Source organism: Tympanuchus pallidicinctus, unplaced genomic scaffold, assembly GCF_026119805.1.
Source record: "Tympanuchus pallidicinctus isolate F22 unplaced genomic scaffold, pur_lepc_1.0 scaffold5, whole genome shotgun sequence".
Classification (NCBI taxonomy): Eukaryota; Metazoa; Chordata; class Aves; order Galliformes; family Phasianidae; genus Tympanuchus; species Tympanuchus pallidicinctus.
In genome coordinates this window covers 50,039,542-50,064,080 of record NW_026294769.1, presented here as the reverse complement: position 1 = coordinate 50,064,080, position 24,539 = coordinate 50,039,542, and the positions used below count along the sequence as shown (strand labels likewise).

General features: G+C 36.7%; 1 protein-coding gene across 7 annotated transcripts in view; it reads right to left on the bottom strand.

The window, feature by feature from the left end:
* RALYL (RALY RNA binding protein like) overlaps positions 1–24,539 on the bottom strand; it is a 371,615-nt gene that overhangs the window by 33,451 nt on the left and 313,625 nt on the right. For all 7 annotated transcript variants that reach the window (XM_052703335.1, XM_052703336.1, XM_052703330.1 and 4 more), the window contains one exon: positions 4,683–4,730. In XM_052703335.1, coding sequence (XP_052559295.1) covers positions 4,683–4,730 — 48 coding nt within the window. The remainder of the gene's footprint in view (positions 1–4,682; positions 4,731–24,539) is intronic.

Below are 24,539 nucleotides of genomic sequence, written 5' to 3'. Positions count from 1 at the left end.
ACTGTTTCCCAGCTGGGTGGATAGATATATATTTGAAAAGAGAGATACAAGAAACAGTGATTAACAGCCACGCTGTCTAGCAGCACACTGATCAGGAAGCAGAATCAAACTTAAGTCTTCTATACCATTTTCTGGCAAGTAAACACCTAACATTTAAATCCTGCAATCCTTCCAGTTGTCTGTGCCTCTCCTTTTCTTTAGTTGTTTACAACATATACCATAAAGATCCCATCACTCACATTAAATTTGAATTCCATCACTTTGAATGTGCTGTTTGAATAAGCAGTTTTTAACTATTGTAAGCATAACTAAAAATTCTGTATAATTAAGAACACAAAATACACGTTTTTAAAATTTTACAGAAATATTACAGTTGGTTGTCACTCACATCCTTTATTATATTGGATCATGTGCAGGTTGGTCACATTCTCTCACATGACATTACTGGAATAAAATATTCCAGAAAACCTCTAAGTTATAAAACAGTAGATTATGTAACAATTTGTCCAAAGGTGATTTTTCTTTCTAGTTGTTAGCAGTTCATACTTGTATGAAGTTGTACATATTTCACTGACGTGCTTTCTATAAAAAGGTGCTGCATTTTAAAAGCTTTGAAGTACATTGCCTAATCTTGCGTTTGTAACGTGAGAAATGATTAACAGAAATCTTCAGTACTGGGAGGGGTGGGTCTAGAGGAAAAATGAGGAAGGAATTGTCATGACTGGACAAGAAGTAATGGCTTTTAACTGAGAAAGGGTAGATTTACATTAGATACAAGGGAGAAATTCTTTAGTATAAGGGAGGTGAAGATCAGAGAAGCTGTGGATGTCCCACCTTATCCCTGCAGGTATTGAAGACTGGATTGGATGGGGCCCTGGGCAGCCTGATCTGGCAGAGAAAGGGACACAGAGGTTCTAGAGCATGTGTCTTATGAGGAAAATTTGAGAGACTTGGGACTGTTCAGCAAGGAGAAAAGAAGAGTGAGAGGATCTCATCACTGTTTATAAGTATATGAAGCACGGGAGTCAAGTGGATGTGGCCGGACTCAGTTCAGTGGTAAGCAGCAACAGAACAAGGGGCAGTGGGCACAAACTGCAAGACAGGAAGTTCCATATGAACACAAGGAAAAGCTTCTTTAGTGAGGACGATGGAGCACAGAGGAACAGGTTGCCCAGAGAGGTTGCAGAGTGTCTTCCTCTGGAAATATTCAAACCCCATCTGGACAATTTCCTGTGTGACCTGCTGTAGGGAATCTGCTTTAGCAAAGGGTTGGACTTAGTGGTCCTCTGAGGCACCTTTCAACCCCTATGATTCTGTGAAAGTGTCTCTGCCTATGGCAGAGGGATTGGAACTAGACAATCTTTTAGGACCCTTCCAATTCAAACCATTCAATGATTCCACGATTCAGTTATGAAATAATGCTTTGCTCCTATAATCACAAATATGCAGATAAAGTGCATATTCTCCCTCATTCTAAATTGTGCAGTACTGATCTTGTCAGTCTGCCTTCATAACAATTTTAATTCATGTAAGAAACTAGTTTTGCCACACTTTTCTGATCCCATAATTGCTTTAGTCAAGATAAGACAGGTGTATTCATTCTGAATAATTCAGAAAAGTTTGGAAAACTAGTAAATATTAAAAAACAAGAGAAGTTCAGAAATTCAAAAAATCATTAATAAATTTCTTCATTTATATTTCCTATAAGTATGTTGATCTATATGATAGTTGTGTCAATGCACTGAATTCTGTTAGTTTTTCTTTTTCATGCCTGTCACATAAGACTTCTCACCTTCCATACCCCTTACCGCAAATCTTACAGAGACATTTAACCTCCTAAACTTTTTATGTCATCATCAGCATTTCCAGTCCTGGAAGGTGAATCTTATATTTGAGTTTTCTTCCATTAAAATGATGCTTTCTTAATGATGAAGGATTTCTAAATCAGAAAGCTATACTATTGAATACATTTATGAGCACTTTTTTCTGTCAGTAGTTTTTCATAGTAAGACGATCACAAACCCAGACTACCAGCAGCATTTAATATCCCATAAATATTTCTTCTGTTGTGGAAGTGTAATTAGTTCATTAGAGTGATCTGCAACATACAGAACTAGTGAAAAAGCATAAGGACTAATAACTTTCATGTTCAGATGGTATAAATCAGAAAGAGCACTGTATAAAACATAGGCAAATCCACTGATAAAAATCAAAGCATCAACTCTGGGGAAAGTAAAAAGTCTGTGTGAGTTAACTTCTTCCAGGAGAGGAGCAACTTCTACTATTAAGGGTGGACTCTACAGGATTAAACTGAGTTGATGGCTCTGTATGCTTATAGTTAACTGTTTTTAGCTTTGTCCAAGGTAAGCACAAGGTAAGCACATGTATATGAAGAAACAAATAAAGCAACTTGAATTGAATAAATCCTTGGGGAAAAAAACAAAAACAAAAACAAAACAAAGACATTATTTCTGTATACTTTTCCTACAGTGTTTCTGAGCAGAAATGTACATACACATGAAAAACTTAATTTCAGGGTGCAAGTCACTACTCTGTTGTCGTCTGCTGTTATAATGTAAAAGAAGTCTCAGAATAAAGGTTGATAGAGCAAAGAAGAATTCTCATCTGACTCACTTAGCCTATACTACACTAGGCTAGTATATGGGTCGCTCTGAAAATGATGCCTGCTTTTTATATTTATTTCCAAGTAATATACAATCAATGCAAAGAGGAAAATAACATCACTTGATAGCACATATTCTCAGCCAAAAAACACTAATTATTAGCATAGTCACCACCATTAGTCATGCATTTTTGCCACCAATAAACAAGAGTCTGCATGCTATGCTCGTAAAATCTGCATGGCTGTCTGGAACATGGCTTGTCTTTCATGTAACAGCCACCATTTTTTCTGCATGGGAGAATTCAACTCCACATCTTTGCTTCCATGCCAGATGCCATTTTATCAGACTGCTCCTCTGCTGCCATCTGTCACATGGCAACAACATGTAATGGAACATTGGCGAGAAGTTGGCAATATGGCAGTAGTGGTTGAAACATCTCCCTTTGATGTTGTAGGCCAGCATAACAAAACTAATTCCAGAGCAGCTCTCATATAATGAAGAAATATTTTATAGCTGGATCAGAAGTTGGTTATCCATGGACTTCCATATTAACCCTGTCTTTTGGTGATTCTTCTATATTCGTTGTCATAGAATCACAGAGTGATAGAATGGCTTGGATTAGAAGGGACCTTGAAGATCACACAGTTCCAATCCCTCTGCCATAAGCAGGTTTGCCATCCATCAGATCAGGCTGCCCAGGGACCCATACAGCCTGGCTTTGAACTCCCTCAGGGACGTGGCAACCACAATCTCTCTGGATAACCTACCTGTTCCAGTGACTCATCGCTCTCTGAGAAAAAATGTATTCCTCACATCTAACCTAAATTTGCTCTCTTTTAGTTTAAAGCCACTCATGTTTATCCTATCATCCCTATCAGTCTGTGTAAAAAGTAAAAAGTTCCCTTCCCAATTGTAAGCTCCCCTCAAGTACTAAAAGGCCACAGTGAGATCTCCCCGAAGCATCTCTTCTCTAAACTGAACAAGCACAACTCCAATGTATTTTCATTGGAGAGGTGCTCCAGCCCTTTGATCGTCTTTGTGGGCCACATTTGGAGCTGTTCCAACAGCTCCACCTCCCTCTTGTACTGGTGTCCCCAAAATTGGACACAGTACCACAGATGAGACTTCAAAGAGGGCAGAGTAGAGGGAGACAATCCACTTCACCTCCCCCTCCCTTCTGGCCATCTCTCTTTTGATGCAGCCCAGGATATTTTTGGCCCTTCCGGGCTGCAAGTGCACACTGCTGGATCATGTCCAGCTTTTTGTCCACCAGGATCCCCATATCCATCTCTGAGGACTCACAATGAGTTCTCACATTCTGTACTCATTGGGATTGCCTTAACCAAAGTGAAACACCTTGATCTTGGCCCTGTTTAACGTCATTAGATTCTTGTGCGCCCACTTTTTGAGCCTGTCCAGGCTTACCTTACTCTGGATGGCACTCCTTTTGTGTTAACTTAACCACTCACAAATGAAGACCTTAAAATTTCCACAGCGTTGAGCTAGGCTGTATGAAGGTACTCATCTCAGGTAATTGTAATTGTGTATCCTCACACTTTTTGCTGCTATGGAAATACACACGTTCAACTTGTCTGGCTTCACTTAAGGTCTTTCTAGAATTCTAAGTATTCTTGGAAGACAAGAACAGCGATTTCAGGGGACAGTCTATATCTTTTCATATTCTTGGTTTAAAGAAAAAGACACAAATATCAATAATGAAGAATTTTGCAGCCATTGTATGTTCCAGTGAAAGTAAGCCTAGAAGAACTCTGTAGAAAGAAATACTGAGCAATTAAGTTACCATTAAATTTTTCAGCAAAGAAAATGCCCTGGTAGCTCACAGAGAAGGGTAAAACCAAAAGAGCTCTTCAGTGAGCAAATATTGGGTGGTAAACTGTTTGTGGTATATTCAAATAATCTACTTCAAATACACAGTAGAAATGATGAAACAAATAATATGTAGAATCAAAACATACCTGCATAACCAAACAATGTGATTACATTATAAAGAAAGAGTAGAAATTGTGTCAAACATACGAAAACAATAACCACACGTACCGATTGTAGAAATCATCCCTGTAGTAATCATAATCAAAGACATAACCACTGTGGGGAAAAAAAAAAAAAACAGAAACAAGAATGTACAGACTTACAGGAAAAAAATACACATTGATCAAAACATTTCTGTTAATATTAGCTTACTCTCATGTTTCAAGCCAGTTTTTAGAGTTGCTTCAATTTCGTTCCTTAACCATCTTTATACATTATGTTTGCTAAAGCTACCGTCAGTTGTTACTCTACAGTAAATTTGGAAATGTGAAGACTAGGGCAAGTAGAACATTGAAATCAGTTGACAGTACACAGATAAAAGAGCTCACACACCACGCTCCTCTGTAATTAGATATTCATTATGGTGTAATACCCTGAGTGATCAAATGAAGTGAGCACTCTAATGAATGTGACACTCTCTTCTTCGCTGGGCTGACATAATTAGTGGCCTAGGAAGATGGTTAAGTGCAAGAAAGATTGGCGAGTGAGTAGTGGAGAACTGAAATTAGACAATGAATTAGATTAATGAAAAACGTTGGAATGGTTGGATCGCTGATTTTTCAATTCACCAAATCTTTTGCCAAAACAGAAAAGGAAAAATAATTAAAAAAATGAAAGGTGTAGGTAATAGCGTTAGAGATAACTGCCCTCTCAGATTCAAAAGAGAACATACATACATACAGAAATAAATATAGGTAGGAGATTGCAAATGACTGGAAGAACACTATTTTATATGTTGTCAGTTGTGAAATAAATCCTTCATTGTTCTTGTGTTTGCATTCTATTAGCCACTTTCATCCTTTATGGTGAAGAAATAGCACTGAAGTACATCTCAAACATTCAAAAAGAGAACCAAAAATAATAAATGTTCTGCACTCAAAATTTGCTTTGCCTGAATAGGAGCAGAAATTGTTTCTTACTTACCTTACGACAATTATTAAGGAAATAAGACATGAAAAAGAAAGTATTGCAATAAATAAATAAATAAATAAGCAAATAAGAAAGCCGAAAGATAGAAAGGAGAGAGGAAGAAGAAAGGAAGAGAAAATTAATTCAGTGAAAATAAAGGTGAAAAGATGCATATTAATGAAGTTTGTCTTTAAATTGAATGGTATTCTGGACTATTTCTGCTCTCTAACAAGAATTCAGTGCACAGTCTGTAGTGCAGGTCAAGAATTCTTGAATACCTTGGGTTTGTTTTCTCTCATGCCATAAAATCTTTTTCCCCATTTTCTTACCTTTGCTAAGTCTCAGAGGCTCACTGCTTAAAAAGGAAAAAAAAATAGAGTTGGCAGACTTAAATTTCCTCATTTACCATTTCATCCTGCAGTTTTAATATTGAGGGCTTGCAATTTGCCATATCTGCAACTTGCAGAAACACCCGCCAAAGGAGCTGAAGATTAGGGGGTAATTTCCACCTTCGCCTTGGATAAAAGTGCCCAAACCCCTAGAGATCAGAGAAGTCATGCCATCTGCCCATGTAATGCTAGACTAGTATTGAAAAATCATGTGAAAAATGTGAAAAATCCAGCTGTAGTCCTACTGTTAAATTATTTGAGAAACAAAAGCCCTATATATGCATTTTATATGAAACACTCGTTAAATAAAACAGACCTGGGAGACTAGAATCAAGAAAAAAACCCAAGCATCTGGTTAAGGAAGAAAAACATTAAATAGTACTATTTAGACCTTACATAATAATTATATTTCTGTATTTTATCTTCATGCAACGCCAGTAAATTTCTCCCTATACAACACAACAGCTCTTATTTTGTCTTTCACTAAATAGCCAGTCTACACGAAACTGAGAGATAGTAAAGCTATTATTTTATTTACAGTTATCCACAGTTTGCTAACGGCTTTATTTAGTTGCATGATTAATAGCTGCAATAATCCTGCACTTAATATTCAGTTTGTGTTTTTAAGTAGAAGAGGACAGACAATTTGAAGAAAAAAATTAAATTTATAAAGGCTTGTCACATGAAACCTTTCACTTGGAGTGACATTAATTTAATTTACACAAAGATGAAATAAATTCAGTTTTTCAAGGTTAAAGACCATGCAGCCAATGAACAATAATTCACTTTAAACCAGGTGGTGTAAGGATGAACAGCAGCTTAGCTCTGGGACCTAGCATGTACTCTGAGAAGCAAGACTGTGTTATTTGAGGCAAGCCCCCCAGGACAGAGTAAGACTGGGCCATTACTGATCTTTTGAAGGATGTAATTCTTCATATTCAAAATATGACAGAGAAGGCTCAAAATCTCCCCTGGGAATGGTGGTGCTGGAAGGACACAGAAAGGAGGGAGATCTCAGGCAGAGGTCTGAGCATGCCATGTCCATAGACTGAGAGAGGGTTAACCAGCTGGAAAAAGTTCAAAAGTTCTTCATGAGAGTAGTAGGCAGAGAAGGCTTAGATGGCACTGTGGGAAAGTGCAAAAAAGAGCTTCTGGTGTGATAATCGAACATTTCTCTCCCTCCTTACCTTCTACTCACAGTCCGCTACTGTACAAATCCAGAGAGCCTCTCACACAGTATTCCTCAAGCACAGTATTCTCATATTGAAAAATGTGATTTAACATATTTCATTTTTTTAATTTAGTGAAAAATCCAGGATAATCTCTTTTGAGAGAAGTAGTTTTGCACATCAGTCAGCCACTAAGAAGTTCTGTTTTGTTCTGTTCACAGTTTGGGTATCTTCTGCCTTGAGAATGAACCACTTTGTGTCCCTTCAGCTTTATCAGTGACAATTTCAACCCCCTATTCTCCATGTGGTCCAATGTTATCTTTGGTACCAGAAAAAAGCAGCATGTATTGTAGCCTGATTATCTCATGGCAACATGATTCTTGAATTTCTGTAAACTTCTGAGTTGTTTATTTCAATTACCTTTTAAAATACTGCATTGCTTTGCAAGCATCTGATAATGCTATTATGGCAGTCCAGAAACATCAAAATTCATTATCCGATAAAAGTTTTAAAGTCTGCAAAAATATAGAAGAGGAGCAACACCCTCATGTTATGTTTTTATATTTCCACCAGATAAACCTCAGCAGTTTTCATCAAGTGTTTTATAACAGAAGCTATCTAAATTACTTGGTACAGATGTTGCCTCTAACTTGAAAGTTAAGGTGCTTTGTATTTTCATATGGTTTAGTTCTGTAACATCCATTGCTACTGAGATAAGAAGTAAATGCTGGTTTTCTGAATGTTTCACAACAGTCAGACTCTGAAATGAGCATACCCAAGGATTCAGCTGCAGCAAACAATATCCAATTCATTCATCCTGTCCATCTATCTGCCAAAGAATTACTGACCTAATGGCTGGGATATGAAATGTAAACATATTATGGCTTTTAACAGTGTGACCTGCTACCACAATTGTCAAGCTTCTCCTTCTAATTTGAGCATTTTAAGTGAAATCTTCACAACCCAACGGCATCCCTTCTAATTGAATCCCATATTCCACAGCATGGGTGCTGAGGACTGTAGCAGGAGGTGGGGAGGGAATCTCTTCTTTCCCCACAGGCTATTCAAGATCTCTCTGCATTGGCAAAGGACATTTCTGTTCAGAAGTGCTGTTCATAAGGGCAGAAAATAGCCAGTTCCGTGCACAAAATGACTTCTATCTGAGACCCTTGGCAAAGATGTGGTATAATCTAATTTGCTGTTGTACAGAAAGCAGAGATGGATGGGCTACTGTGAGCTCTCTACAGAGGAAGAGGCTCACTTCCTCATCACTTGGTATCCTTTAAGAAAGATGGCTGAATTTGAGATTTCATCATGGAGATAAGACATTTACTCTTCCATGCTATCTATTAAAATGACAGAAGGAGAATAGCACTATAGAACCTTATCTGTTGTTGACCCTAGAGGAACATGAGAAACCTCATCATGGTTCCTTTTTTGTCCCCATGATCTAGGTCTGTTTCTGCCTCTCTGAAACTTATTTTGCAGTTGCAGCAGCACAGGCAATGCTGCGGCAGCACAGCTACAGCACTGAGCTCCTGGGGATAACTGTCCTTTGCTTCAGCAGCTGGGTTAACAGCCCATGGATGCAAGACATCATGTGAGACCCTTAAAGGTCTGGGGTTTTATAAGAGCAATTCCTAGTGCTCTTGGTAGTGAAGCAGTAGTTCTGCACATGTATTGTAAAGGCTGCGATGCAGAGATAATGACAGGAAACCAAAATGGAAGACCTAGAAGAAAAAATTTCTTCTACTTTTCAAAACAATCTCAATTTCTTCTTCTTCTTCTTTTTTTTTTTTTTTTTTTTTTTTTTTTTTTTTCCTACAATTAAAAAAAAACAATGAGAAGTGGAATGATGATGTTTCACTTGTAATAATACACTAAAGACAGACATTACACTGCGAATGCGATTAGTATAGCTCTGTCTACAGCCCTAATTGTTCACACTTCTACAGCCAAGGGACAAACAGAAGCTCTGGTCAGTGCTGCGGTATAGAAAGCATAAAATTAGCGCAGATAATCACTAGCACTGAGATCAAGGTGCAGGGCTCTTAACCTCTTGGGAGTTATTCCTTAGCAAGCCATTAACCTGCGTTACAGAGGCTGCGAGAAATCATTGGTGCAGTGTAGAATACCAAACATTGAGAAAGTCTGAAGCAGAGAAATATTTAAAGGAGCCTGTAAACTGGTGGAGTCAGCAGTTTCAGAATGACACTAAATAGGTAGATCACTTACCCACATTCACACCTCTGCAGCACTAACAAGAAACCTACATGATGCTGCTGCTAAAGTGGAAGGCAGAAAGGCACACTAATGTTCACACTAAGGCAAAGAAAACTTACCAATATTATGTGGTTCTGTTAAGAAAAAGTCATAGCTCCCTTTTCTGACCAAGTATCAAGGAGACAATCTTGTAAAAGTTGCCTCTTTTAGATTAATTTTACTTGTCTTACTTTAAATTCAGTTTATCTGAAGAAAAAAGACCCCAAAGATCAGGTTTTCAGATCTATGTTTCTGTTTGCATTCAGTTTCCCAGTGCACATTAGCAGTTGCAGTCAGGCAAATGAATTATGCTTCTCATTGCCAAAAAAACTCTCTGGATGTTATTATGTATTTATTTACATGACAATATTGTGTATTGAAAATATACTGGCACCCTATAGCCTCTCTAATACTGTGTTGTATGCCCACACAAATATTTTATAAGCTAATGGTCACACACATGGTTTTAGGTTACCTTGCTCCAAATACCAGTTAGTACAGCTTCAATGGAGTTACTCTCATTTTAGAAGGGTTAATGCAGCAAAACAAAAAGAACGTCTGTTATTTTCTTGGAAACAACAAATTCTGTTGTGCATCTGAGTCACCCTTAGCTAATATCACTATTTTTCCCCACACGTACAAAGATGTACTTGTAAATCATAAATGTTGACAAACCAGACATAATGCATCTTAATTCAATTGACAGCACTATCACCATTTATACTGTCAATTGCTTCTCTGTCGTCAGTAAAATATTAAATACAAAAGCAATATTCTCTTAATCAAATTCTTTTTAGAAAGCACATATCAATGTAATGGTTGAAGCTAGCACTCCTGTCACTTGTAAAATCATTTCTCTTGTCATATAAAAAGAGTGCTAGAAATTGCTTCTGTCGAGTGCAAAAAAGAATCAGTCTAAACTGATGTTATATTAAAAAATATAGAGAGAGATGAGAGGAGCATAACTAGATGATCTGGGGAATAAGCACTGGCAAGTTTCCCTGTAAGAAATTACTCAGATGGCAATGACTTCCATGAGCTATTAAAAAAAGCAGAGTCTTTGAATACTTTTCAGCGGATGGTTACCCACACTCCCCAAAGACAAGAATTTAATTTGTGCTAATTAACATGTTAATTGATAAACTCACTACCAGTTTCCAAAGCTAGGGGAATGCGTGGGCTGAATTCAATCTTTAATTTAGAAAAGATTCAATTTTAATTAAGGATGAAGATCGTGGTAGAAGTGAAAGAACACTTCTCTTTTGCAGTTCAGGCGACATGTTCTGCAGAGAAAGACAACAGTCTCCACAGTCTACTTGTTGCTGGTATACATTTTAGTAAAAAACAAATTCTTATCAGTGTTCCTTCAGCAGATATATTCCTGGAGATTTATAGCAAAAAGGAGGGACAGAGCCAAAGGAGGACAAGAAGGTATGGAAAAGTATTTTGGACTCATTTCCATATGCAGTTACAAGGGCAAATAGGAATGGTTAAAAGCAATAAAGTACCTCCTAAATCCCTGATTTCCTCTCAAACTGTCAGATGATTGGACATAACCTACTGTTTGCATTTACCAATTGTCATAACAGTTTTGTTAACACAAGTAAATAAAGTATTATTCTGACTGTGTTCAGTTTAAAAAGGGCAAGGTAACATTTTTTGTATGTTTTCCATGTATTTATCTGTTTTCCATGAAGTGGATAAGTATGGAATCAGATATTAATAATATAGAAAAGAATATGATACTGTAAATGGAGACATTATTTCAGTAAAACTGAGAAGCTTTTGGGAAATCTTTGTCCGAAGAGATATGTTTTGCCCAACTATGACAGCTATACATAAAATAGTTTGACTGACATACAGTATTCCATTTCCAGTACCCATTAAACAATCTCTCTGCAGGCATTCAGCAAAATCTGCAATATGATTAGGCTGGTTTTTTTTTTTTTTTTTTTTTTTTTTTTTTTTCATCTTACACATAGCATAGGCTCATCGTCTCTCCTCCCAACTATTTTCCCGGTAAAATGTATATTGGGGAAATTGCTGAACTTATTCTCCAACCTGAATCTGAGGCAAAACAAAAGGGTAAATATTAAAAACTACCTATGGACAGTCAAATACTTTGCATTCGATTTTCCCACTTGGATATTTCCCTGTAAAGGATAAAAGAAAGCTTGTGTAGCACATGATAGAAATGACATTAAGATTAATATTCAGACTCCAGTGAATCATCTAATCTTGGAGCAATTTATGGCAGCCAAATGGGCATGAACAATTCAGGACTTTCAAGGCAAAATTTAGCCCAAACAGTTTCCTATACAGCTAAGCATCAGAATTATTCCCAACAAAACCTATTTGTAGCTGCAAGGAAAGACACTGAACATTGTTAGCCTGCTGATATTTAGAAACAAAGTAATGTTTTCTACAGAAAGAAGCATAAAAAATCTACTTAATGTCTCTCTGCCCTTTCTTCTCCTGCTGTTAAACTATTTTCTGTCATCTAAAGTAATCTCTAATTACTTGTGTTTCTCATGGGAACATACTATACTAAGGTAATGAAAAAGCTTTCCAGTGTGAAGTGGCCTACCATGTCCCAAGGTGCTCTTTAATTGTATAGATTGACTGGGAAATTCTTGATGTCTGTATGGTAGAGTAATGAGTCCTACCTGTTAAAAATGCATTTCAGATTCAGTGTATTCAAGGTACTACTGTCAGACTGTGCACAAGTGATTGATTATCCAATTTATTAGCAATATTGTATACATTGCACGAGTATGGTGTGACAAATACAGAAGACTGCCATTGACAGGTGTAGGAATAAGTGATGGGTTTAGGCTTTGAAGTGTTTCTACAGCATTTCACTGAACAGAGGATTGATAAATTAAAATCACATTGGTAGCACTGAAGCTGAAAGACTAACTGCTTAAGATTACAAAAACAGATCTCTGGAAACTTTATGTAGTCTCCAGAGAAGTAGTCTTAGAAGCACTGAATAAAACAGAAAGGCACAGCTCACAGAAGATTAATCAATTTCAGTATGACAGTGTCAGAGTTTATGTAAAGAAAAAGTGCTTCTAGAAAGCTGCAACATTCTTTTCTTTCTCCTCTCTCCCTTTCTCAAACTGTAAATGCTTAAATTTTGTTTTGTACTCATACAAAAAGTTTACAGAGGTAGTGTTTTTTGTTGTTGTTTTTTAAATTGAATAACTCCAGGTTTAGCTTTAAATTGTCAAAACAGAGATAATTGTCACGGTCCTGAGAATGGCATGTGAAGACAAGACATACTGCCTTATCATTTTTTTAATATATTTTTTTTAATTTTTTTTTTTTAAAGAATGTACCGTAAGTAAAGTTACAAGGTGAATGCAAATACCAGATACTGTGAATCTGAGAAAGCATTATTGTACTCTTGACTTGTTGTGCAATAAATTTCATGGTAATTGGTTGTGGGAAACTCATATGATAAAAAGGATATTCCTTAACTGAGAAGCAGACTAGACCCAATTCCAGCCTTTACAGAGATAAGTGGAAGGACAGTATTGACTGTATGGTCTGGTTTCAGCTAGAGCAGAGCTGACTTTTTCATAGTGTTTGATACAGTGTTGTGTTTTGGCTTTAGTAGAAAAAACAGTGCTGATTAACACTGATATTTTAGTTGTTGCTGAGCAGTGCTGCACAGAGCCAGAAATGTTTCAGTATCTCATACTGCCCTTCCAGCAAAAGGACAACCAGAACAGCTGACCCAAACTAGTTAAAAAGGTAACCCAGACCTTATTACATCATGAAAAAAGCACGGGGAGTTGGCTGGAGGCAGTTGCTGCTCAGGAACTGGCTGGACATCAGTTGCAGGTGGTTAGCAATAGAATGATATAATGATAATGATTATATTTATATATATAAAATACTATATATATAATATAATTATATATATATATATAAAATATATAATTATCATTACTATTATTTTTCCTGTCCTGTCACAGTAAGCTTTTATTTCAGTCCATGAGTTCTACTTTACCCTCCTCTCCCACCCCCCCCTCCAGTTTTCTCCACAAACCTTCTGGGAGAGGGGAGTGAGTGGAAGGTTGTGTTCTTTCTGGTTGCATGTTCACTTAAATCACAGCACACAGTACTTTATATTGCCTAGCTCAGTGCTAACTATACAGACTACATTTCCCTTGGTTTCTGAAAAATACATGCCTAGTAATGCTATTAATGGAAAGGCATGTCTGTTCACTTTCCATAACACAGAGGAAAAAATGGCCGATATTTCTTTTCTGTAAGTGAATAAATAAGTCCGAGACTAAGTAATTTCTAAAATAACAGGATAGAGACCATTTGATTTACATAAGGGAATTCAAAGTCTCCACTGTCAATTCCCCCACAGTTAATCCATAATAAAGTTCCTGAAATTAGAGGATCAGATATAGTTCTTTACTTTAAGTACACATATGGAATGCTTCCAATGTATTCCTCCTCACAAGGGAGAGAGGTTGTTCAAGGTGACTCACTGAGGTGCAACATATGGTAAAACAGTCCTGATCACTTCCATCATGGCATTAGTATTGCTGTTACTGTTTGCAACTTTTGACATGAACTAGAAATCCTAATTTCTTATCACACAGATATGACTAGAGTGTGACTCATTTACTTGAAAAGTTTGCACTTTTTTTTTAATATGCAAAGAGATATAGCTCAAGGCTAGTCAAAAGACCTTATTCCTCTTATTAAAAAAATAATATGATTTTTTTGCATGTTCTAACACATCAGCTGATATTGGAGACTAGCCCCTTAGCCTCTACAACTTGCCTTAGGCAAGCTCAGACATCTCCTGCAGTTGTATTGGGCTGTCTGCCACGGGCAAGAACTAAGGCTCTTCATCTACCTTTTTTTGTTTGTTTGTTTGTTTTAAGAGAAAACATCTAAACTGGAACACTTTTCAGCTTAGGGAGGGATCTTTCTCAACTTTTCAAACACAATAAGAATAGGAGACAGATAATATAGATGACTTTAACCAGTTTTTGATCTCTCAAAATACAGTAGCCACAATTTGGTAATAAAGAAAGAATAGCTTTCTTTATTAGTCCTTTCTGAGAATTAGGACCTGTTAGAAACTCCTGAAGGAGATTATCTCCAAGCAGAGAAGCTTCTCTTTTGGCTGCCGGTCCTTAAATGTACTGTACTTCCAAGGTTGGCTACATGCCTTTACTGGATGCTCAGTCATTGGTTCAAGACATGTCCTAATAGTTCCCATACAATGGGGCTCCTGTCTTTGTGGGTATGTAGGGAAGGTAATCTGTGTGCTCTTCTGCTTTATTATGACTGGTTTCCTTCTTTATGATGACCTCCACACTGTAAGAGCTTCTACTCTGAGGCTTACAGTGAGGGACAATATGGGATATTCATCATTTACTTATTTCCTCATTTGAAAGTTTGTGATAAACATCTGATTTTGAATTTAGTCAGGTTACATTTTTGTTTTCAGATTTAACCTGTTTTTTTTCCAGCTGTAAGCTCCTTAAAATATGACAGTCACATTTTGCAAATAATGTTTCTCTGACATATTTTGGTAGCATGACTGAAGTTAACTTAATGATTTACAGCCTTCCAGTTACATTTAAAAACAAAAAAAAATTAGGGAGGTATGTGATCATACCCCCATTTTCACCTTCCACAGCCTAGATATTTCAGGAGAATTCTTGATGTAATTGTATTTGGCTTCAAGGAAACAATTGCAAAGATTTACATTTTGGAAACTTATGTTTGGAGCAGTAGGCAAGTTTTATTAGCTCATTATCATCTGTTAAGAGTGTCATATTTATGTCTGAACAAGACATCACATTTAATGACCATAACATGAGAATTTAGAATTAATTCTAATCCAGCTTGAGTAGAATATACACAAATTCTTCTTTAGTCTTACCAACCTTGGCAAAAATGATTATATGTATATAAAAATTAAAAGTGATACTCTCATTTAAAATACATTTATCACCTGTAAGATATAGTAATTGTCTTAGCTCCTAGACTATTGCTTATACATTCATTTTTTTTCTTTTCCATAAAAGTTAATTTCATAACACTTCAGAAGGTAAGGAGACCACTTCACAAAAGAGGGCTCAAGAAATTTTATGTTTCTATTATTGCCATATTCTTTCCCCATATCATGTGGTCACTCCCTGACTTGAGTGGATCTAACTATCAGATTAGTGTTAGTAAGCATTTACAGAAAGTTTCATTTGCAGTGTTTTATCACTCTGTGAAATATACTTGAGAAGATAACAATATAAACAAAATCTTATTTTGCTTTTACATGCTATACTGAATTAAGCTGCCATCAGTCATCAGGATTGCCTGAAGTATCTCTTCTCAAAACACAGGACTGTGAAGGAATTGAAACCGTTAACATCTCTCTCTATCTCCTCCTTCTCATTCTTGTGAGACTCCTCTCACAAAATTTTTGTCTTCTCCTAGCAAAAGAACATTACCATTATTCTCCCTCATGACTTACATGACTGGAATGTTATTTTTCTATGAATGCTCTACATAGCGAGACAGTTTTATAGCCTATAAAATATCAGCCAGAACATGAAATACAACTAAATACTGACATATAGACAAGGTCTGCTTAAACCAAATGGTATTTGATTCCAGGTTTAAAATGTAATCATGATTAATATGTGTGTGTGTGTATGTGAATAAAAAGATTACTTTTGCAAAGAAACAAAATCTTTTTCAATACCTCTCAAGTACTTCCACAATGATATGTGAACACTTTGGCACAACAGTGCTATAAAAGCTGCACTAACAACCTATAGTTTTGCCTCACTAATTTCACTGCCTCAGAATATATAATTTGCATATCCCGGTGTACTTCATTGACTCCAAAAAAAGGACAGCTCTGCAGGAAGAATTATGTTACTTGAGAAATGCTTCGCATTTCCTCTTGCGTGTATTGATTTTAATTTCCGTAAGAGTGTTCACTATTTTCAAATAGTCAACAAATATTTCATAGGAAAAATGTGGTCTGAAAATTGGTGATCTTTCATTTTGACTACTTGGTGTTCAGAGTGTTCCTGAAAATCCACCAGCAGTTTCTGTCCCTTGATTTAGGTGGCAATAGAATAAATGAGAACATATCCAGTAGGTAAATGATCCAGTTGGCAAATGATTGCTTTTGATAAAATTTGCAATTTAATATGACTTAGAAGTACTTTCTAGTGTCTATCTGGTTGGTTATGAAAATAATTTATGCAATTACTATGGGACAATACCTGATTCAGCCACACAGCCTTACCCATTAGAGGGTTCCTAGACCTAAGTGTAAATTCAGAAAAAGTGCTTTTTGTATGTCATTAGTGGCAATTGAAAAGAAAAAAAAAATAACTCTAGAATCATATAATTGTTTGAATTGGAGGGGACCATAAAAGATCATCTGGTCCAACTCCCCAGCAATGAACAGGGACACCTACAGCTCCATCATGTTGCTCAGAGCCCTGCCCAGTCTGACCTTTTATGTGCTCAGGAACAAGGCATCCATCTTGTTACAGTGGGCAACCTGTTCCAGTGCTTTCCCACCCTTATCATGAAAAAATATTTTTTCTCATATCCAGTCTAAATCTCTCCTGTTTTAGTTTAAATCCATTTCCCTTTGTCCTATCACAGCAGAAAAACGACAACAACAAAACCAGTAACTCCAGATTTGTGGGAAATGGATGTATGGTTTTTAAATTAAAAAAGATGTTTTAGCATTATCTACATAAATCACTATCATGGCAACATAAATTACCACTTCCTAGTTATACATGTCAGTTCTTTGAATTTCTATTTCAGGTATAAGGCACTCACCTCAGCATTGAATTTTACTGCAGTATGGGATTGTAAAAAAATTATTTTTGTTGACCAAGACTGATCTTGGCATGAATTTGGAAACAAAATTGAAGCCTTTTCTAGCAAAAGTGATTAATTAAAAGTCTTAGCAATAAATAGCACAGTTATGTTAAGACACAATATACTGTAACTTCTATTTATTTACTGTATATAACAGCAGTAGAATTCTTACAACCTGTGCGTACTAATGGAAAAACATGTGGTTGATGTCAGCAGATCTGCATTTTGGTCCAAAGAATGATAAGAATTATAAGAACCCAGCCTGACTTTGTGATGAAAGAATCCCAAAATTTTATGAATAACTACAAACTGCTTTTGAACTGCACTTTATAGTTGCAACTAAAGGAAAAAAAAAAAAACAAAAACAAAAAAAACAAAACAAACAAAAAAAAAAACCAAAAAAAAAAAAACCAGTCAAAATCATGTTCCTCATTCTGAAAGTAGAGAGCAGTTTGGATGAAGTGGAGACGATTGTATATGAACCTAATTACTCTAAATATAGTCCTGCTGCTTTTCAAATTATGGTGTGTAAAGAAGTTACAGTAATGTAGGTGCAAAGTCATCTGTAAATGATGTCTGAGCTGCCTGAAATCTCAAATTAAGCTAACTTTTATCAGATGATTTATCTTTCAAGCTGAAATTTTGCCTAGTATCAGGACATATCCTGATTTTATTTCAAATGAAGGATACATTGCAGCACACTAATGCACAGTGAGCACTGCAATAAGGTAAGATGTGATTTATCATTTCTTAGTATCATACACAAGGCCATTGACAGAATAATGCTAAAGACAACATCTAGCTTGAAGCTTAATAGCATTTTAAAAACACCAACAATTAGGAGAGGGAAGTGTGATCAGTTATCAGTTATGCTATCTCAGTTTCCTCTGAGATAGCAGGGCTTCTCTCTGAGGTACTTCTTTCTGCATTGTCTGTTTAAGGAAGATTCATGCCCTGGAAAGGGCCATTCTCCTGATCTCTGAGGAGAATCAGAGGTTGAAAATATCACTGCATGCTGTTGTGCACACAACAGCTCACAAGCCTTTTCTGTCTATTCACAGTTGGAAGACACTTCTAGGAGATGTCTGGTCCAGCCTCCTGTCCAAAGCACAATGATATCCAGGGCTACAGAAGAGCCTTGCCTATCTGAGATTAGAAAACTTCAGTGGATGGAGACTCTACAACCTTTCTGGATGACATCTTCCATTTCTTCCACCATCAACTCTGGTGATGTAGCTATCTTTACACAACACTTTAATGAAATTATCAAAGTGCAACACTGATACCTGAGAAATAGGAAGGGATATTACTATTATAAATATCAGACCTCTCCAAACACTGATTTAGTAATCTGTAGGCCGGTGACTACTCGTTGTGCAACCACCAGCAACAGTGAGTTTGAAGTAAATAGTGCTGTTTCATATTGAGATTACATACTCAGAAAATATAGAGAAAATATAGTCAGAAAAATACAATCAGAAAAATATAATCATAAAATATAGTCCTTCCTTCTTCCATCTTCCATTTTAAGATTATTGTCTCCCTTTTTGCTTTTGTGTTGTCCTTTCCCCAATAATTTCCGCTCCATCCTCATATTCCTCTACTCCTGTTTCTATTCATTTATTTATTCCCCAAGAATGTTTCAACCTCCTCACCACACTTCATTCCCTTATCCATAATTTTTCCCTCTTTAGAAAGGGAAAATGCCACAACACAGTTGAGATTATGGTTATTTAGTATTGAGGTACTAACATTACTCAACATTAATGAGCTCAATAGCTATTGTTTTTCTAGAAATACTAATGAAAGGGTAGTCTTGGATGACAGAAATAACAGAAACTAAACAAAAGGAAAAGCAAATAGAATAACCAAAAGAGAAAAAAGTGATCTCATGCTCTATTGCTTTTCTCAATTATGAACCCCACTGTTACTGATTACTATAGACAGAGAGGAAAATAGGAATTTATTAAGGTGCATATTTGTTAAGTTTGTTGCTTATAAAAGTTAATGGAATTAGGAAAAGACTTTTTTCCCCCCAAATGTATTACTATAATTTCTATGTGATATATATTTCTTTGTGTGTGTGAAAATGGAAATACTGTAGAATATCAGGCAAACAAAGGAAACAAAAAACAATAATTTACATTAGAGATGAGTAGAAAAATACATAATCTGGGATCTTTAAACAATAAACAGTGATACAAAACCATCAAGTTCAGTAAATGCAAGAAAACATTATCTGTTACTGTGACTTCGTAATCTATTCCTCACAGATATACTCAAGAAAAAAACAAAGAAACAACTTTTTATATATTTACAAAACAGTGATAATTCATCTAGTGTTTCAGAGAAAACCATTATAGAAAAATCCTAGTCCTTATGGCTTTTGGTAAATTGCTGAAAGATGTATGTCAAAAAAAAGTATGTCAACGATGCTGTTTGAAATTAAACCACATAGGCTTTCAGCATCTTCCATATAAAGATTCCTAGCTTTCCATGTTAGCAATTGCACCTAATTCATTGCTATCTCTCTGGGGACTAACTAGGCAGTCTCACCACATGTAAAGCCCCTGTAATCTTCTAACTCCTGTTGATGGCCATAGTTTAAATAAATTGTCAAGTGTGTGCAGCCCTCCCATGTTTTTCATGTAAGTGCAAACCCTGAATACCTAGACTGCATGAAAATGGCAGTTATAAATTATTTTCAGGTAGGCAGTGTTACTGGTTTTTACTATTAACAGTGCAAAATGATTCAACTATCTCTTCTTTTCCTCTTTTTCACTCCACTGAAGGAAAATAATTTCGTAGTTATCTTTCTTCAAAAACCAGATGAGAACAGTAAGAATAGTGTCTGCTCCTTCAGCTGGTGCTATCTGATAATAAGAATGAGAAGCATTATTGGTGTTTGTTCTACAAGAGCTACAGAATGTGGGTATGTTCTGCTTTGTGCCTCATAACCTAGTGTCTGAAAAAAAAGCACAGACTATGAATTGAAATAGTCTTTATAATATGGAAGTGGATTGATTAATTCACAACAATGGGAATTTGGTTTTAACCAGGCATGTAATTTTAATTGTCAATTCTTAAGAATAAGATCCCTCAAAAAGATGTCTGTGTTCAGGACTTTCTACAGGTTTTCTGCAAAACATCCTTATTGAAAAGAAACCTTCAAACAGAAAATATGGGAGACAAATTCTAGCTGTTAGATATTTCTCAGAATAATTCTGCAAGAAGAAAATTAAGGAATTTTTCCTCATGCATTTTGGAAGTATTTCATAAAGTTCAGCACATCTACATTCCTTCAACTGTTCTAGAAATACTTCTGATTTAAATGATATTTTGATTAGGCTGTGATTTGAAAATACAAACCCATGACTATTCTGTATTTTCTATAATCATATACTGTCTAGAAACAGGATCTTTGTGAAGAAGGCAGTAGATCATTCAGAATTGTAGTGGCTTTAGTGAGAATGTCAAAAAATACAGCAATTAGTGCCAGTTGTACCTTTCTTCTTTCTCACAAGACAGACAACTATTCATCATGTAAAAAATGCACACAACATGTTAATTTCAGATACAGCTCTCTCTAGGCTTTACTCCTAAATTTATAATGTTTACGGTAACCAGTCAATCTTGAAAATAAAAGAAAAAGTCAGATGTTTGTATTGTATTTTCTTAAACACGTACACAAAAGAAAGAGATTGAATCTCAGCTGACAGTCAGATGCATAAAACACATGTATTTTCAAAGCCCATTACACTGAACAGCTATTGCTTGCTTACCAAGAAGTAATCCCATTTCTGCATCGGGTGTAGATGCAGCTAACTTCTTGCTAGACTAGGAAAAATCAGCTCTGTTTCTTACTTGCTCTCTTTGTCTTTTCTGAATTCAACAATATGCAACATACTACTAAATGGCGCTGAGAAAGAGGATGAACAGTTTTTAAAAGTTTGAAGAACTTACATTTTGGATTTTGTTTTGTTTTGTATTTTACAACTGCATGTTTTAAATCAAAGACTAGATATTATTTTAAAATCTACATACAGTTGTATTTAACTACAAACCACTGATTTAAAAAATTGTTATTTTGTGAGTATGGGTTGCGTTGCACTGGCACAGCTTGCTCAAGGGCTGTGGAGTCTCCTCCTTGGAGATCTTCAGAAGCCTAGTCTGGACATGGCCCTGAACCTCCTGCTCTGAGTATCCCTGCTGGAGGAGGGGATGGCTCCTTCTGAGGACCCTGCCAACCTCAGCCATTACTGCCCATCTCTTGCATAGCGAATGATGGAGCATTGGTGTGGTGGTTTCACATTTGTAAGAAGCCAAGCTCCACCATGCTGATCTTTCACTTGCTCTCCTCAAAAGGACAGAGGGGAAAATATGATGAAAACTAAACCCTGGTATGTTGAGATAAGCGAGATTCTTTAACAGTTACTGTCACAGGTAAAACAAATTCATGTATGGAGAATATTGTAATTTAATGTCAACTACCAGCAGTCTAAAGGAGTGAGAACTAAAAACAAACCCAGAACATCTTTCTTCCCATCCCCTGAGTGGAGCAGGGGAATGGGAAATTGTGGTTGTGGTTCAGTTAATCTCTGCTGCTTCCTCATGATCACTCTCTGCCTCTGCTCCATGTGCAGTCCCTCCCACAGATGCCATCCTTTCCAAACTGATACCATGTGCCCTTCCCACAGACTACAGCTGTCCCAGCACCGCTCCAGCACAGCTCCACACCATGGGGTGCATTCTTCAGGAGAGCACTGTTCCCACAGGTACAGTTCTTCCAGCCCTCCTGCCCCACCATGGACTGTTTCCATGGGCTACAGCTCTGGCCTAGAGCTGCTTCTGTGGGGATATCCATAGGCTGCAGCTCCTTCAGCCACTTCTGCTGCTGCCTGTGGGCTCCTCCATGGCTGCATATGGAGATCTGCTCCACTTGGTACCTGTAGGTTGCAGAAAGACAGCCTGCTCCTCCATGGGCCTCTCCTGGGCTGTGGGAGTTCCTGTTCTGGACCTGGAGCACCTTCTGACCTCCTTCTACACTGACCTTGTTGCATGTAGGACTGTTCTCTCACATTTCTCACTCCTCTCTCCTAGCTGCTGTTGTGCAGCAGTTTTTCCCTTTCCTGAATTTATTCTCCCAGGGCACACCCAGCATCACTCATGGCTCTGCTCTGGCAGTGCTGGGTCTCTTTTGGAGCAGCAGGAGTTGTCTCTGATCTGACATGGAGCACTGAGGGCTTTTCATGGAGACCACCCTTGCAGCCCCCCCACCAACACAACCTTGCCACGTTAACAAAATACCCTGCTATATCTTTTTGCATAAAAAGAAAAATAAATGCAATTTCCTTTACTGAGGGAGTACAGGAGATGTTGTCTCCCAGCATTTGAGAGACAAACCACAACAGTGAGAGGTGAGGTCTGCTTGTGTCACTTACTGTCTGCTTTCTGAGAGAGAATAAGCAATGTGTTATTTTAAGAATCACTTTTGCATTGTGGGATCTCTTTCTGGAAAGTTGTAGCCCAGTACACACATTGAGTGCTCATGCAAAGCGTGACAGGCTCAAGCTCTTTGGCTCTCCCACTTCATGTTCCCTTCCTCTACCTAAAGAATTAACAATAGAAACATCAGAAAGCCATTATTTTCAACATGGCAAAATGAAAAAGGATAATTAGCTCCTATAGGCAGTATAATGAAAATGTGGATATAAATCTCTCTTGCAGAAGGGAAATAAACTAAAGGCTTCCCTGCAGGACCAAGTTATCTGTAGGAACCAAAAGTAATACAAGCTGTGGCTTTTACCAATTCTGGCTTCAAGAGGTGCTGAGGGCACTGGTGTTAGTCTAACCAAGCCTCAGTCAGTATTTTTTTTTGCAAACAGCCTATCTTAAAGGATAGATTGTTGCAACTATCAGTCTGGTTAAAACCTCGGATACATCTCAGCATGAGAGCTGGTCCCCTGAAGCGATGAATCCCCACATTACTATGGGACCAGGAGGAACATCTCTCTCAATACAAAGGAGGTGGATGTTTGCTTAGTCCCCTCCTCAGAGCACAATGCTCTTGCTTCTTTCAAAAAAAGAAAAAACCTTATTTGAGGTGGATGAAATGTAGCAGTAAAGACAAAATTAGGAAAGAGGTGGTGTCCAATTTTTGCTTTTTCAATCATTATCACTATGAACTTGAAAAAATAATTGAAGTGCATTACAGACAAACATCTGGAAGGTTCTGGGAAGAAGATAAATATATTTATTCAAGTTAGACTTCCTCAAAGGAGTTCAGATTGTCAATAAAGTTGCATAAAATGACTATGGGGAGGTAATGTGCATTTACATCATGGCCACCACTCCTCTCATCTGGACAGGAACCCAAACACAAAAGATAACCTTTCCTCCTAGGTTCTCATCCATATATGCCTTAAAATTGCAAGCAGAGTTCTTCAAATCATGGCATGAGCTACAAACATACAATTTATTATTTTATGATAACTGCTGTTTAAGATGAATTGCTACTACTGGCACAGACATTGCATTTTATTTGCTTCCTGGAATTTATTTATTTATTTTTCAATTTTATTTGCTCTTCAGCCACAGCAACATGAAACTTTTTTTTTTTTTTTTAAATAATAATAATCTTAAAGTTGAGGTTTTCTTGTAATCATTACGAGAGTATGAAAGTTACAAAGTGGAATAATAGGAAGTAATAATGAAAATGATTAAATCTGGTAACAAATTTGGACATTCCAAAGCACACAAACCAAGACCACCTCCTTGGTTCCCACTTTCTTGTGCTCCTCCATTTGATGAACATTTCACTTATTATTCAACAATTTTTTTTTTCTGGTAGAAAGAAGGTAATTAATTAAATTAAAATGTATTCAAAGAAGCCAAAGTTACTTTGTGCTAAAAAATCTGAAGCATATCCCAATCTTGCTCACACTGATTTGTTGAGTTTCTATGCTCTTAACTGATAAACTTTGCTTGCTGTTTTTAATTCACACTTCAGAACCTGAAGTAGTTTTACATCTGTAGTTAATACAGTAACTTGGAAGCTACTGATAGTTATTTGGTAGAATTAACCTTTACATGGCTATTTTGCACTGGCATATTTTATCTGCAGTTTACGTTTTTGGTAGCATGAAATACATGGACTTGTGAATGAGGAAAAATGAGAATGGCGAGAAAAAAAGTGTATACAGTTGTGAAGAAAAATGAAGTGGGAATGAGAATGTTAGAGTGAGAAT